Below are 12,556 nucleotides of genomic sequence, written 5' to 3'. Positions count from 1 at the left end.
TCACTTCAATGGTGCAAGCCAAAGCTGCGAGATGGAAGTGCCGGTGCTTTCTCAAACAGCTGATTGGTAGGGGTCCTGGGTGTCAGACCACCACTGATCACATACTGATGACCTATCCACCTTCTCCTCTTGTTTGCGGAGTTCCCGGTCTCTTCTTTACTTATTTAATGATGAGCTGTGGGCTAAAGGACCTTTGGTGACGTCAGATCACATGCTCCAATCACATGGTACATCACCGTGGTGATGGACCATGTGATTGGAGCATGTGATCTGACGTCACCACAGGTCCTAGCCGATAGTTCATCTTTTGAGAAGTAAAGAGACCGGGAACTACGCGAACAAGAGGAGAAGGTGAGTTAATTTTTATATTTTTTTTAACCCTCAATTGATCACCTACTAAGGATTCTGTATTCAGAATGCTATTATTTTCCCTTATAACCATGTTATACGGGAAAATAATACAGTGAATAGACTGTCACCTAGCAACCATGAGTGAAAATCGAACCGCATCCGCACTTGCTTGTGGATTCTTGCGATTTTCACGCAGCCCCATTCACTTCTATGGGGCCTGCGTTGCGTGAAAAACGCACAAAATAGAGCTTGCTGCGATTTTCACGCAACACACAAGTGATGCGTGAAAATCACCGCTCATCTGAACAGCCCTATAGAAATGAATGGGTCGTTCACCTCACGCATCGCATCCGCGCGGAATACTCGCCCGTGTGAAAGGGGCCTAAGAGATCCACTTCAGGTGCACTATGGTTCATTACATAACCATGCCTCGGCTATGGTAATCTATGCACAACCAAAATTGTGCACCGTGGCACGGACAAGGTGCTCAGCTCACTCACCCAGTTTAGATAGCCCTGGACTAAATTTAATGTTTGACTAATCCATTGATAAACATCTACCCTTAGGATCCGACATGCATCAAGAACCACCTGTCATGTGTATGAACCAGATGTCTGATTGTCGGCCCTTAGAGCACGAATCAAGGGACACTAACTACCTGGGTGTGAGCAAAAAGAAGCTTGAGTGCATCTGTTCACGTATGGCAGAGGGCTGGGAAACCGCAGACCACTGCTGCCATGTAAACGCCATTCAAGCAACCATCAAAAAACATATAAGTCTGCCCCCACTAATTGCTCGACGCGTTTCGCCATGCTCTGGCTCGTCAGGAGCACAAGTTGTGGGTAAAGAGACAAACAAACAGATCAGCTGCTGCTAGCCTCCGTGACTGAGGCTGCAGCTATCAGCACTGAGTGGCCGTACGCGGCCGCAAGGACACGCTCTATATAAGGAGGAGACTCCTCCCCTCATTCCGGATCAAGCCCCTGGAGCGGCCAATAAGGAGGAAGGAGGCGCGGCAACACCGCAACAAACTACCCGCCCCACTTACCCGCCCCCTCTATGAGACGATCACAGATGAATGTCAACACATTCACATACTATTGTTAAAGGGACAAAACGGCGGTTTAAACATATAATGCATCAGGGCATTGCAGGCATTATAGGGACAAAGATTATTGTCAGATTCTGCTAAGCGATGTTGTATCCCATTCCCTAGTGGCCAGTGTAGTCTTTGTCACAAACACAAGATAGGTGACCGTCTCCACACCTGAGTGGTATCACGGACCGTGGTCCTTTTGTTACCTCGATCCGCCACAGGAATTGTGGATACACTTTGGTCACTTTGATTTTTTATATATTTATATATCTAATAAAGTATTTGTTTTATCTAATCCTCATAGCGTTCCCAATTACAGTGATATTATAGTACTACATATGACCAATCATTCTCTTGTATGCAGGGTGATATGGCTAGGCTACTTTCACACTAGCGTTTTAAACGCTTCAGTTTTGTCCCCATTCATTGTCAATGGGGACAAAATTGAACTGAACAGAACGGAATGCTCCAAAATGCATTCCGTTCCGTTTAGTTGTGTTCCCATACCGGAGAGAAAACCGCAACATGTTGTAGTTTGCTTTCCGTCCTGGGATGGCATGACCCTCAATGCAAGTCAATGGGGACGGATCCGTTTTCTCTGCCACAATCTGCCACAATAGAAAACGGATCCGTCCCCCATTGACTTTCAGTGGAGTTCATGACGGATCCGTCTTGGCTATGTTACAGATAATACAACCGGATCCGTTCATAACGGATGTAGATGGTTGTATTATCAGTAACGGAAGTGTTTTTGCTGAGCCCTGATGGATCCAGTAAAAACGCTAGTGTGAAAGTAGCCTTAGGCAGGTTTACACATTTTTCAGTGTTTATTTTTACAGCATTGGTGGCTATTTTTTGTTACTTTTCATTGCAGTGTAAAACTGCACCACCAAAGTGAATGAGATTTGCCAAATGTCATGTACGCATGGGGGTCATTCATTAAGACCGTCATTTTTTGGCTTTTCTTTTTGTTCCTTTTACTCCATCGTTGCTGCCGGAAGATGCGCCTAATTTTAGACGGGGGTGCTCCTCATCATAAATTAGGCGCATCCTTGGTAGTGCTTGCGCTAAGGGCTGGCGTAGTTTTCTTTCGTAAAATTTGTGAATTTGCTGGCCGTGGTCCTAAATACTCCCTCAATACACCTATGTGTCGAACATGGAGTAAAAACACATTGTCGCGCACGGTCATTTAAAAAGTTAGAAAAATGGGGCGTTGTGACATTTTTATGCCAAAAATAGGTGTAAAACTGTTCAGACATTACCTCCATTGAGTATTTGGTATGTGCGGAAACTGAACTCCCAAGTGGATTTCAAAATCTGCAGCATGTCAATGGTTTGTGTGATTCCGCACTTTATGTAAAGTGGTTTTCCCCAAAAAGAGACAACAAAAACCACGATAAATGAAGCAGATTTATGTGGAGTTTTTATCATGTTTTTGATGCTGTCATCAATATCTTTGTACTGCATAACCCTTTTAAATGCCCATTGTAGATGCTTTTGGTGGTGGACATGGGTGGACAGCAATGTGGCTACGCAGCCTGATACACAGCAAGCTGTAATGCACGGTGAAGAGAGCATTAGGGTACTATCACACTTGCGTTGTTGTTTACCGCTATTGGGATCCAATAGAGGATCCCAATACCGGACAAACACGTTTCTGTTTAGTCCTTATGCATTCTGAATGGAAAGAGCTGCGGTTTTATGTCCAGTCATAAAAACGGATCTGGTACAGAAAACAATGTAAGTCAATGGTGACGGATCCATCACCCATTCACTTTCAATGTACTTAGTGACGGATTCCTTTTTTTCCCCGTTTTGATTTCACACAAACGCATGCTAACGGAACGGATGCATCCTGATGAGCACAATCAAAACGGATCCGTTTAATTCCGGTATTGAGATCCACTGCTGGGTCCCAATACCGGAATTAACAGTGCAAGTGTGAAAGTAGCCTTAAACTTGTTCCCATGAAAATGTGTAATAATCTGCAGGCAGCATGATATAGAGCAGGAGGAGCTGAGCAGACTGATATATAGATTTATGGGAAAAGATTCAGTACTTATTCAAATCTGTACTCATTCCGGACTTTGAAGTCCAGGAGGCGGTCCTATCAGTGATTGACAGTTATCTCTGCACACACAGTCATAGAGGGAAGGCTGTCAATCACTGATAGGACCTCCTCCAGGACTTAAAAGCCCAAAATGAGCACATATATACCATATTTTTCGCCCCATAAGATGCACTTTTTCCCCCCCAAAAGAGGGGGAAAAGTGCCCCTGAGTCTTATGGGGCGAATGCTGGCAATTTACATTGCAGTCTGCGATGTATTAGTGAGGAGGGACTGTAGTAGGCGGGGAGAGCGGCGGGGCAGTGCAGGCACTGTACTCTGGGGGCCACTCAGTATGTACTGTACTGTATTATACGTAGTGTTAATCATCATATCTAAACTGAATAATGATGCGCTCCCCCTGCGCTTACCGGTACACACATCACGCTCCTGTAGTAAGCACTAGCAGCTAGCAGGCAGGCCGGGCGGCCGTAACTCACTGAGGTCACGTGCCTGTTCCGCCTGCTTAATTCATAAAGTAGGAGGAGCAGGCACGTGACCTCCGTGAGTTACGGCCGCCCAGCCTGCCTGCTAGCTGCTAGTGCTTACTACAGGAGCGTGATGTGTGTACCGGTAAGTACGGTGAGCAGGGGGAGCGCATCATTATTCAGTTTAGATATGATGATTAACACTACGTATAATACAGTACATACTGAGCGGCGGGGCCAGAGTACAGTGCCTGCACTGCCCCGCCGCTCTCCCCGCCTACTACAGCCCCTCCCTAGGAATCTGTGGATGGGATAATGATGGGGGGGGGGGGGTCTGTGGATGGCATTATGATGGGGGATCTGTGGATGGGACTGTTATGGGGGGATCTGTGGATGACACATATAGCAGTGTCATCCACAGATCCACCACCCCATAACAGTGCCATCCACAGATCCCCCCATCATAATGCCATCCACAGATCCCCCCCACCATCATAATGCCATCCACAGATCCTCCCCACCATCATAATGCCATCCACAGACCCCCCCATCATAATGCCATCCACAGCTCCCCCCATAATAGTGCCATCCACAAATCCCCCACCCCATAACAGTGCATCATCCACAGATCCCCCATAATAATGTCATGCACAGACCGCCATTAGTTCAAACCCACCAAAAGCACACCTTTTGGTAAAAAAATTTTTTTTTCTTATTTTCCTCCTCAAAAACCTAGGTGCGTCTTATGGGCCGGTGCGTCTTATAGGGCCAAAAATACGGTTAATAAGTAAATTAAAAGTTATACTGAAACTTTTCCCATAAAACTATACATTGATGTGCTCAGCTCTTCCTGCTCTATAACATGCTGCCTTCAGCCCAGACACCATGACAGGTTCCCTTTAACATTTTCAACAATTTGTGCTACAGTAGCTCTTCTGTGGCATTGGACCAGAAAGGGCTTACCTTTGCTCCATGTACTTAAATAAGCCTCGGGCGCCTATGAACCTATTGCCGGTTCGCCAACTGTCCTTTCTTGGACCACTGTTGGTAGCTACTAACCACTGCATACTGGGAACACTCCACAAGACTACCATTTTAGAGATACTCTGACCAAGTTCTTTAACCCTCCAAACTTAACCCTTGTCAAAGTCACTCAAATCCTTAGGGTCCATCCACATGGGACGTAAAATACAACAGAAAAGTCTGCTGAAAACCGCAAACCCACCCCCCTACGTGAATTACATGCAGTTGTTGTTGGGAAGATGGCTGTAGATTTCACCCTCTCCTTTGCAAAAATGAAATCTGTGGAGATCGGCAGCATAAACTGACATTGCTGCAAATCCGCATTTCTTAAAATCTCATCCATTTTGCTGGTACTAAGCAATGTTATGGATTTGCCGCCTGAAAATCAGCAACAACATATCCGTGTGAACATAACCTTACATTTGCAAATTTTTACTGTTTCCAACACATAGGGGGTCATTTATTAAGGAGCCTATGCCAGTTTGTAGTGTAAAAAGAAAGTTGCAAGACCCTGTTTTTGTGACTTTTTAATACATGGTCTGCCACTTTGAGTGGTTCATAAAATAGTACAATTGAAAGGAGGCTCTAGTACCCTGTTGGGCCACCTCTAGCCTGGATACAAGATGAGACATGGTTGGTCCCGGAGGCATACAGGTTCCATACAGTATCCTGCACACTCGTAGGTTGCTGAAGCTGGCGTCCCAGCTGGTCCCATGAATGCTCAATTGGTGATAAATCTGGTGACCTGACAGGCCAATTATGTGCTGTAATCTGGTGGAGACATTCCTGGTAAACCCATGCTGTGTGGGTGGGCGAGCATTATCGTGCTGAAAAATGGCAGTTGGAGGCCCTGCCATGAGAGGCAACACACGTGGCCGCAGGAAGTCCTGCACATATTGCTGTTAGTGTTCCTCGTATCACTACTAGGGGGGACCGAATGTCCTATGTGATTATCACACCAGCAGTTGGGGCAATGTGTCATTCTACAGCAAAGGCAAGACTGAATCACTCGCCATGAGGCCTCCATACTCAAACCCAACCTTTGTCAGATCCCAAACAGAACCTGGATTGGTTGCTGAACAGTTTCAGTCTGTAGCATCCAGATTTCTCGTTCACAAAATCGCTGAAAATGAAGGCGATGGTAGCTGGCCATCAAATGGGAGGACATGTAATGGGCACTGTGACACCAAATTTCCTTCTGCTAAGCAACTGGTAAAGGTCCAGGCAGAGACAGGGGTGTGTAAAGAAGGTGCCAACCGGATGGTGGCCAATAAAAATGTGGGAGCAGCTCCAGCTTGTTGGCGGATCAAACAAGCCTGTTTACTGGTGGTCTGTCTGGGCCATACGAAACCTGTTCGCAGCGTGCCGTGTAAGACTCATCTGATTTATGACGAGGCGTGTGCCTTGTCATAAATTAGGCACATCTATGGCAGTCCTTGCGCCTGGCAAAAAACGACTCCAGCCCCTGGATGGTGTCGTTTTTTGCCAACATATATGCCTGTTTCCAGGTGTTAATGTTAGTCAATTTGCCGGGGCCAGGACTCTGACACCCCTGTCCAACTGACAAAAACACTAAGTATTGTTGCACGGCTGATAAAAAAGGGACTTGCGACTATTTTTAAAATAGTCGCATGTCCCTTAATAAATGACCCCCCAAGACACACTGGCCCAGATTTACTAATGTGTCTACACCAAAAATCTGTCAAAAAAGTGGCACAAATTGGCTAGAGTTTCTACACTTTTTTCCTCCGACACGGTTGAGGCCTTAACAGAAAGGGGGCAGGGCTTCATGTGACTGGGTAGGGCCTAAGATGCGCCATTTTACGCCAAAATTGCACCACAATTCTGGTGTGAAAATCTGTCTCAAAGTAATGCCTCATTCAAACGTCCGTGATGAAAACCGTGATAAGATGGTCAGTGATTCTTGAGTGAAGATCTCCGTGAAGGATCCGTGTTTGGTCTGGGTGTCCGTTTTTTGCTCTCCATGTGTTATCTGTGTTTCACGGACACCGCACAGCAGAAAGTTCATTTTTTAGCATCTTCTAATGGTCTGTGAAACACAGATGGCATTCATGTTGCATCTGTGTTTTTCATGGACCCATAGACTAAAATGAGGATGATGGATCTGTGAAGATGGGAAAAATAGAGCACGCTTCGGTGCTAAAACCACAGACCCATGGACCGTGCTAAAACCACGGATGTGTGAATACACACATTAAAAAGAATAGGTAGGTGTGCTGTCCAGGGAGAACATGTACAGCAAGTGTCCGTGAACCACTGATGTGTGAATGAGACATAAGCCAACCAATAATTGGTATGGAGTCAGAGAAAAGTGCTTGGGGCACTGTGATAAATCTGCTGCTTGTCTAGACAGCCCGTGTACACCATTTATAGGATTAGTAAATCTGGGTCACTCTGTGCAAGAAAATGCCACAAAAAAATGCTGAAAAAACAGCGGGTGACAAAAAACACACTTGCAATTATTCTGGTGTTTTAATTGGTAAAAAAACAAAAACAAATTATGCGTGTGCAGAGCCTAAAGAAGTGACCTCCAACCTGTGGTTCTTCAGTTGTTGCAAAACTACAAGTCCCACCATGTTCTAATAGCCACAGACTATGGGGAGATTTATTAAAACTGGTGTAAAGTAGACCTGGCTTAGTTGACCATTGCAACCAATCAGAAACCACCTTTCATTTTTCAAAGGAGCTCTGAAAAATGAAAGGTGGAACCTGCTTGGTTAGTATTGGCAACTAAGCCAGTTTTCCTTTACCCCAGTTTTGATAAATGACCCCCCTATAAGCGCCTGATGAGAGTTGCCGTTTCGCAGCAGCTGAGCAGCCACAGTTCGGGGAACATTGCACTAATGAGAAGGTCTGCAGGGAGGCTTTATGGCTTTCTACTAAGGAGCTGCAGGGGCTCCATGTAAAGGGCTTTTTTCACATGTCCATGTCAAGATGGTCAGTGTTTTATCCATGAAGATGTCTGTGAAGGGTCAGGGGAGGGGGTGATTTATCAAAACTGGTGCAAAGGAAAACTGGCCTAGTTGGCCACAGCAACCAATCAGAGGCAGCCTTTCATTCTCAAAAGGAGCTCAGAAAAATGAATGGTGGAATCCAATTGGTTGCTTTGGGCAACTAAGCCAGTCTTCCTTTGCACCAGTGTGTCTGTGTTTTACCCTCTGACTTTTTGGGCTCAATTGTGCAAAAATCTTTTCTACACCACTCCCTCCAATATGGGTGGGAAAGCAGGCGTGGTTAGCCATGTTAATGAGTTTCACTCCAGATTTATCGCAAGAGAAGTCGCCATTTTACTCCAGTAGGCTGGTGGAGTAGGAAAACTAGAGCAGCTTTTCTAGATAAAAGTACAGAAAAAAGTATCAAGAAACATGAGACATTTGATAAATGTGGTATGAAGTACTCCAACATTCCCCTCATGATAAATTCCCCTCAGAGACTTTGGCCTAGTACACACGTCAGTGTTCTGGTCATTGTTTGATCAGTGATTTCCATCAGTGACTGTGAGCCAAAACCAGGAGTGGAGCCTCCACAGAGATGAGGTATAAGGGAAAGATCTGCTCCTGTTCTGTGTTACTGACCTGCACCTGGTTATGCCCGTGCTGCGGACTGCAAATTGTGGTCCATAATGCACGGGCACCGACCGTGGGGCAGCCGCATGTGAACCCATTCACTTGAATGGGGTCCGCGATCCATCCGTTTTTTTTGCGCAACGGAAGCACGGAACCCCACAGAAGCACTCCGTAGTGCTTCCATTGGGTTCTGTTCTGATCCTCACTGCATCTTCGGATTTGTGGACCCATTCAAGTCCGGGTTCGGGACTGGGTACCAAACATGCCAATTTTTTTCACGTGCGTGTAAAACGCATTAAAACGCTTTGCACTCGCGCGGAAAAATCATGCATTTTCCCGTGACGCACTCGCATCCTAACCGGCTCTCACACGCGACGCCTGTGTAAAAGAGGCCTTAGTCAATGATCCCCGCGGTCTGTGAAAAAACAAGGACGTGTGAATAAACACATTAAATAGAGAGTCCGGTGTTTCATATTTCCCATAGTCCTTCCGCTAACAGCTGGAGCTCTGAAACTGGAATATCCCTTTAAAGGGGTTTTCCAGGTTTCTGAATAGGTCAATATCCAACCAGCAGGGTCCTGGCCCCTGTAAGCGCTAGAATTGAAAGAGTTAAAAATGCCAAACTCTGCAGCAGGTAAAGCTTCTATTGGTCTGGTAATACTGGTTAGTAGACTGTTTTAACCCTCCCCTTTCCAGAGGGCACACTGGGTCTGACACCCAGCACTCCCACCAATCAGCCGTTTCCTGCAGCTCCACCACTAGGCTAGGAACAGAGCTGTGCTCCCGCTCCATTCAAAGTGATCATGGGGGTGCGGAGTATTGGTCCCCCCTGCCGATTAAATACTGATGACCTATCCTGGGTACAGGTCTGGTGTACCGTACAATAGATCCACAATCAGATAGGAACAAATCACTGGTCAGTGGAGCCATGGTCAGTCCAGGAGATGTGGCCGACACCTTCCGTGTTTCCCGCACTAAGCACAGTCATGTGAATACCCCTAAGGGCTCGTTCACACGAACGTGTGATGCCCGTTGCAGGCACCGTTCCGTGGCCATTCCACATTACTGATGCGGACTCATTCCATTCAATGAGTCCGCAAATCCAGAGATTTGGAACGGAAGAACGGAACGTAACACTACGGAATCACTAAGGAGTGCTTTCTGGGGTTCCGTTTCGTGCCTCCGCACACCGCAAAGAGATAGAACTTGCTCAATCTTTTTGCGGAACGGAAGGATCGCAGACCCATTCAAGTGAATGGGTCTGCGATCCCCATACGCCTGCCCCATGGACGGTGCCCGTGCATTTGAGGTCCAAAGCACGGGCTTCACTCGTTCGTGTGGACAGAAAGCAAAAAGCCTGACTGTTTATCACATGCTAGGCTCCTCTGTTCACACGCTGGAACTGTGCCGCCAAACGCAGGTGTTCAGTATAGGCAACCCGTAGCAAACATTTGGCAATTACAGTCTATGGCACATGGGTGTATAGAGCTCTTACAGAGAACAGCGCCCTACCTGCACTGATACATAGTAACGAACTGCCAGAACAGGAAAACCTATTGTGCTGGTGGATTGAGCTCATAGAACACTAGACCGATACTCCTAGGTTTGTAGGGGGCTGCAGTTTCCTTTCATTCACCGTCAACAAGCAGAGATATTGGAAATGGTGACAACTTACAATAGTAAAGTGCATAACGTAATGGATTATGAGGGAATATAATACTAGATTATATATATATATATACACACACACCCATAACCCACACTCAAATACAGTGCAGATATTACTCAAAAGGTACACTGGCAGGACATACTGTGCCCACACCCCATGCATAGTGTCCCCCCTGTGCCCAGCAGGTGCCAGGGCTTTCCCTGCTGACACTCACCATGTCTTGGCGCAGCAGCTGGAGCTTACTCTCCAGCCTCTCCAGGGTGCTGGACTGGGCAGGGCTGAGCGGGCACTCCGAGCGGGTGGCATCCTTCTTCCAGTCCCCGTGCTCCTCTCGCAGGGACCTGGCCAGGCTCTCCGGCACCTTGCGCCCCAGCTTGATCTCTATATCTCTGAGGTCCGGGGTGGAGGAATCGGCCATGACTGGGTGTGAGGAAGCAGCGCTACAAGGCAGAGGCAGCCAGATGCCAGGAGGTTCTACAGCAGGGCAGAGAAGCGAGGCATGGCTTCCTGGGTGACAAGTCACAACTGCTTCATTAGGGTGTGCACTGTCATTAGTGAGTATTCCTTATACACCCATATGTCTGCCCTCCAGCGCCAGGTCTCCTAGGAGCAGTCAGGTGGACGGTGCCCGGGCACACTGGCACTCTGCAGCCTCTACCATTCACTTTGCAGGTCTGCTGAAACTTTAAACCTCAGTGGCAGAAGGATTTGATCTGACGCAGCCCTTGTACCGTACTTCTCCTAACAGAAGGGCCCTGTGGCGTCTCACGTGCTTGAGGCGTGCTGCCTGCTGCGCGTTGTTTAGGATACATCGAGCACTCCCTCACAGACAATGCCGCACGGCGTCTCATGTGTTGCTCTGTGAAATATGTCTATGAGGTAATCCTTCTAGGTTCCCTCAGCTTCAGCATGGGAGTGCTGTGTGCCTTGTAGGCTGCATTCTTCTAGCCAGCCTCTCACAAAAAGCAGGCTAGTGCTAGTTTTTTCACTTTTTTCCCCACACAGAGAAGCCTAAGGCAGGCGCCTTTTACACGAGCGAGTTTTCCACGCGGGTGCGATGAGTGACGTGAACGCATTGCACCCGCACTGAATCCTGACCCATTCACCTCAATAAGTCTGTGTACATGAGCGTTTTATTCACGCATCAGTTCTGCGTTGCGTGAAAAACGCAGCATGTTCTATACTCTTTGTTTTTCGCGCAGCCCTGGCCCCATAGAAGTGAATGGGGCTTCAGTGAAAAACGCATTGCATCCGGGTGTAATGCGTTTTTCACTGATGGTTGCTAGGAGATGTTGCTTTGTCAACCTTCAGGGGTTTTTTCACGCTCATGATAAGCGCATCAAAACGGATTGCACCCCAACACGGAAAAAACTGAAACACTGAGCGCGACCGCAGACAAAACTGACTGAACTTGCTTGGGAAATGGTGTGAGTTTCACTAAACGCACCCGGACACAATACGTATTGTTTGTGTGAAAGAAGCCTAAGGGAAAATGTGTAAAAAATACCACACCCACAGCGTGCTACAATTTACTAAAAACTAAAAAAACTCCAAGGGACAAAAAAAAACCCCAAAGCAAAACAACCACCCAGCCTGCATTCACAGTGGGGCATCTTTATAGTAACATAGTTTGCAGGGCCGGGACAATGTATTTTGGTGCCTTAGGGCTGTTTCACGCGAGCGAGTCCATTGCGGGAATCACGCTCCGTGTGTGAGTGTGATCCTCCGCTCTGGACTTGCAGGAGCGTACGGAATTATCATGATTTATAATGCTATGTGTCTCTGCATGGCCTTATTTCTACAGAATCATACTGACAGCTTTATGTCACTATGATCCTGTAGAAATAAGGTCAAGCAGAGACACATAGCATTATAAATCATGATAATTCCGTACGCTCCTGCAAGTCCAGAGCGGAGGATCACACTCACACACGGAGCGTGATTCCCGCAATGGACTCGCTCGTGTGAAACAGCCCTTAGGCAGTTTAGGCAAATTGCGCACCCCCCCCCCCAATAGACATACAAGACCTGATTTATTATTGCCCTGACGCCTGTTTTTAGGCGCAGAAAAGTCACAGAGCCACTGGATTTGTCACTTTCTATTAAATGTGTGTTGTTTTTAAGTCGCAATGTGCATTTTTTGCCATCCTCGCCCAGTCTACAGAAAGGGTGTGTGGTAACTAGGGATGAGCGAACTTGTGGTTTCAAGTTCCGTGTCCAAGGTTCGGATTCGGGTTATCTAAGAAATCCATTATGGATTCCGCTACCACAGACCATAACTTATAGTCAGTGGTA

At 46.9% G+C, this 12,556-nt stretch overlaps 1 protein-coding gene across 1 annotated transcript in view; it reads right to left on the bottom strand.

Moving 5' to 3' along the window:
- LURAP1L (leucine rich adaptor protein 1 like) overlaps positions 1 to 10,957 on the bottom strand; it is a 37,318-nt gene extending 26,361 nt beyond the window's left edge. The window contains exon 1 of the mRNA XM_040417152.1: positions 10,476 to 10,957. Coding sequence (XP_040273086.1) covers positions 10,476 to 10,679 — 204 coding nt within the window. The 5' untranslated portion in view covers positions 10,680 to 10,957. The remainder of the gene's footprint in view (positions 1 to 10,475) is intronic.
- Positions 10,958 to 12,556: the final 1,599 nt, after the last annotated feature.

This window comes from Bufo bufo, chromosome 2 (genome assembly GCF_905171765.1).
Source record: "Bufo bufo chromosome 2, aBufBuf1.1, whole genome shotgun sequence".
In the NCBI taxonomy this organism is placed as follows: Eukaryota; Metazoa; Chordata; class Amphibia; order Anura; family Bufonidae; genus Bufo; species Bufo bufo.
The sequence above is the reverse complement of the archived record's forward strand: the minus strand, read 5'-3'. Positions and strand labels throughout refer to the sequence as shown.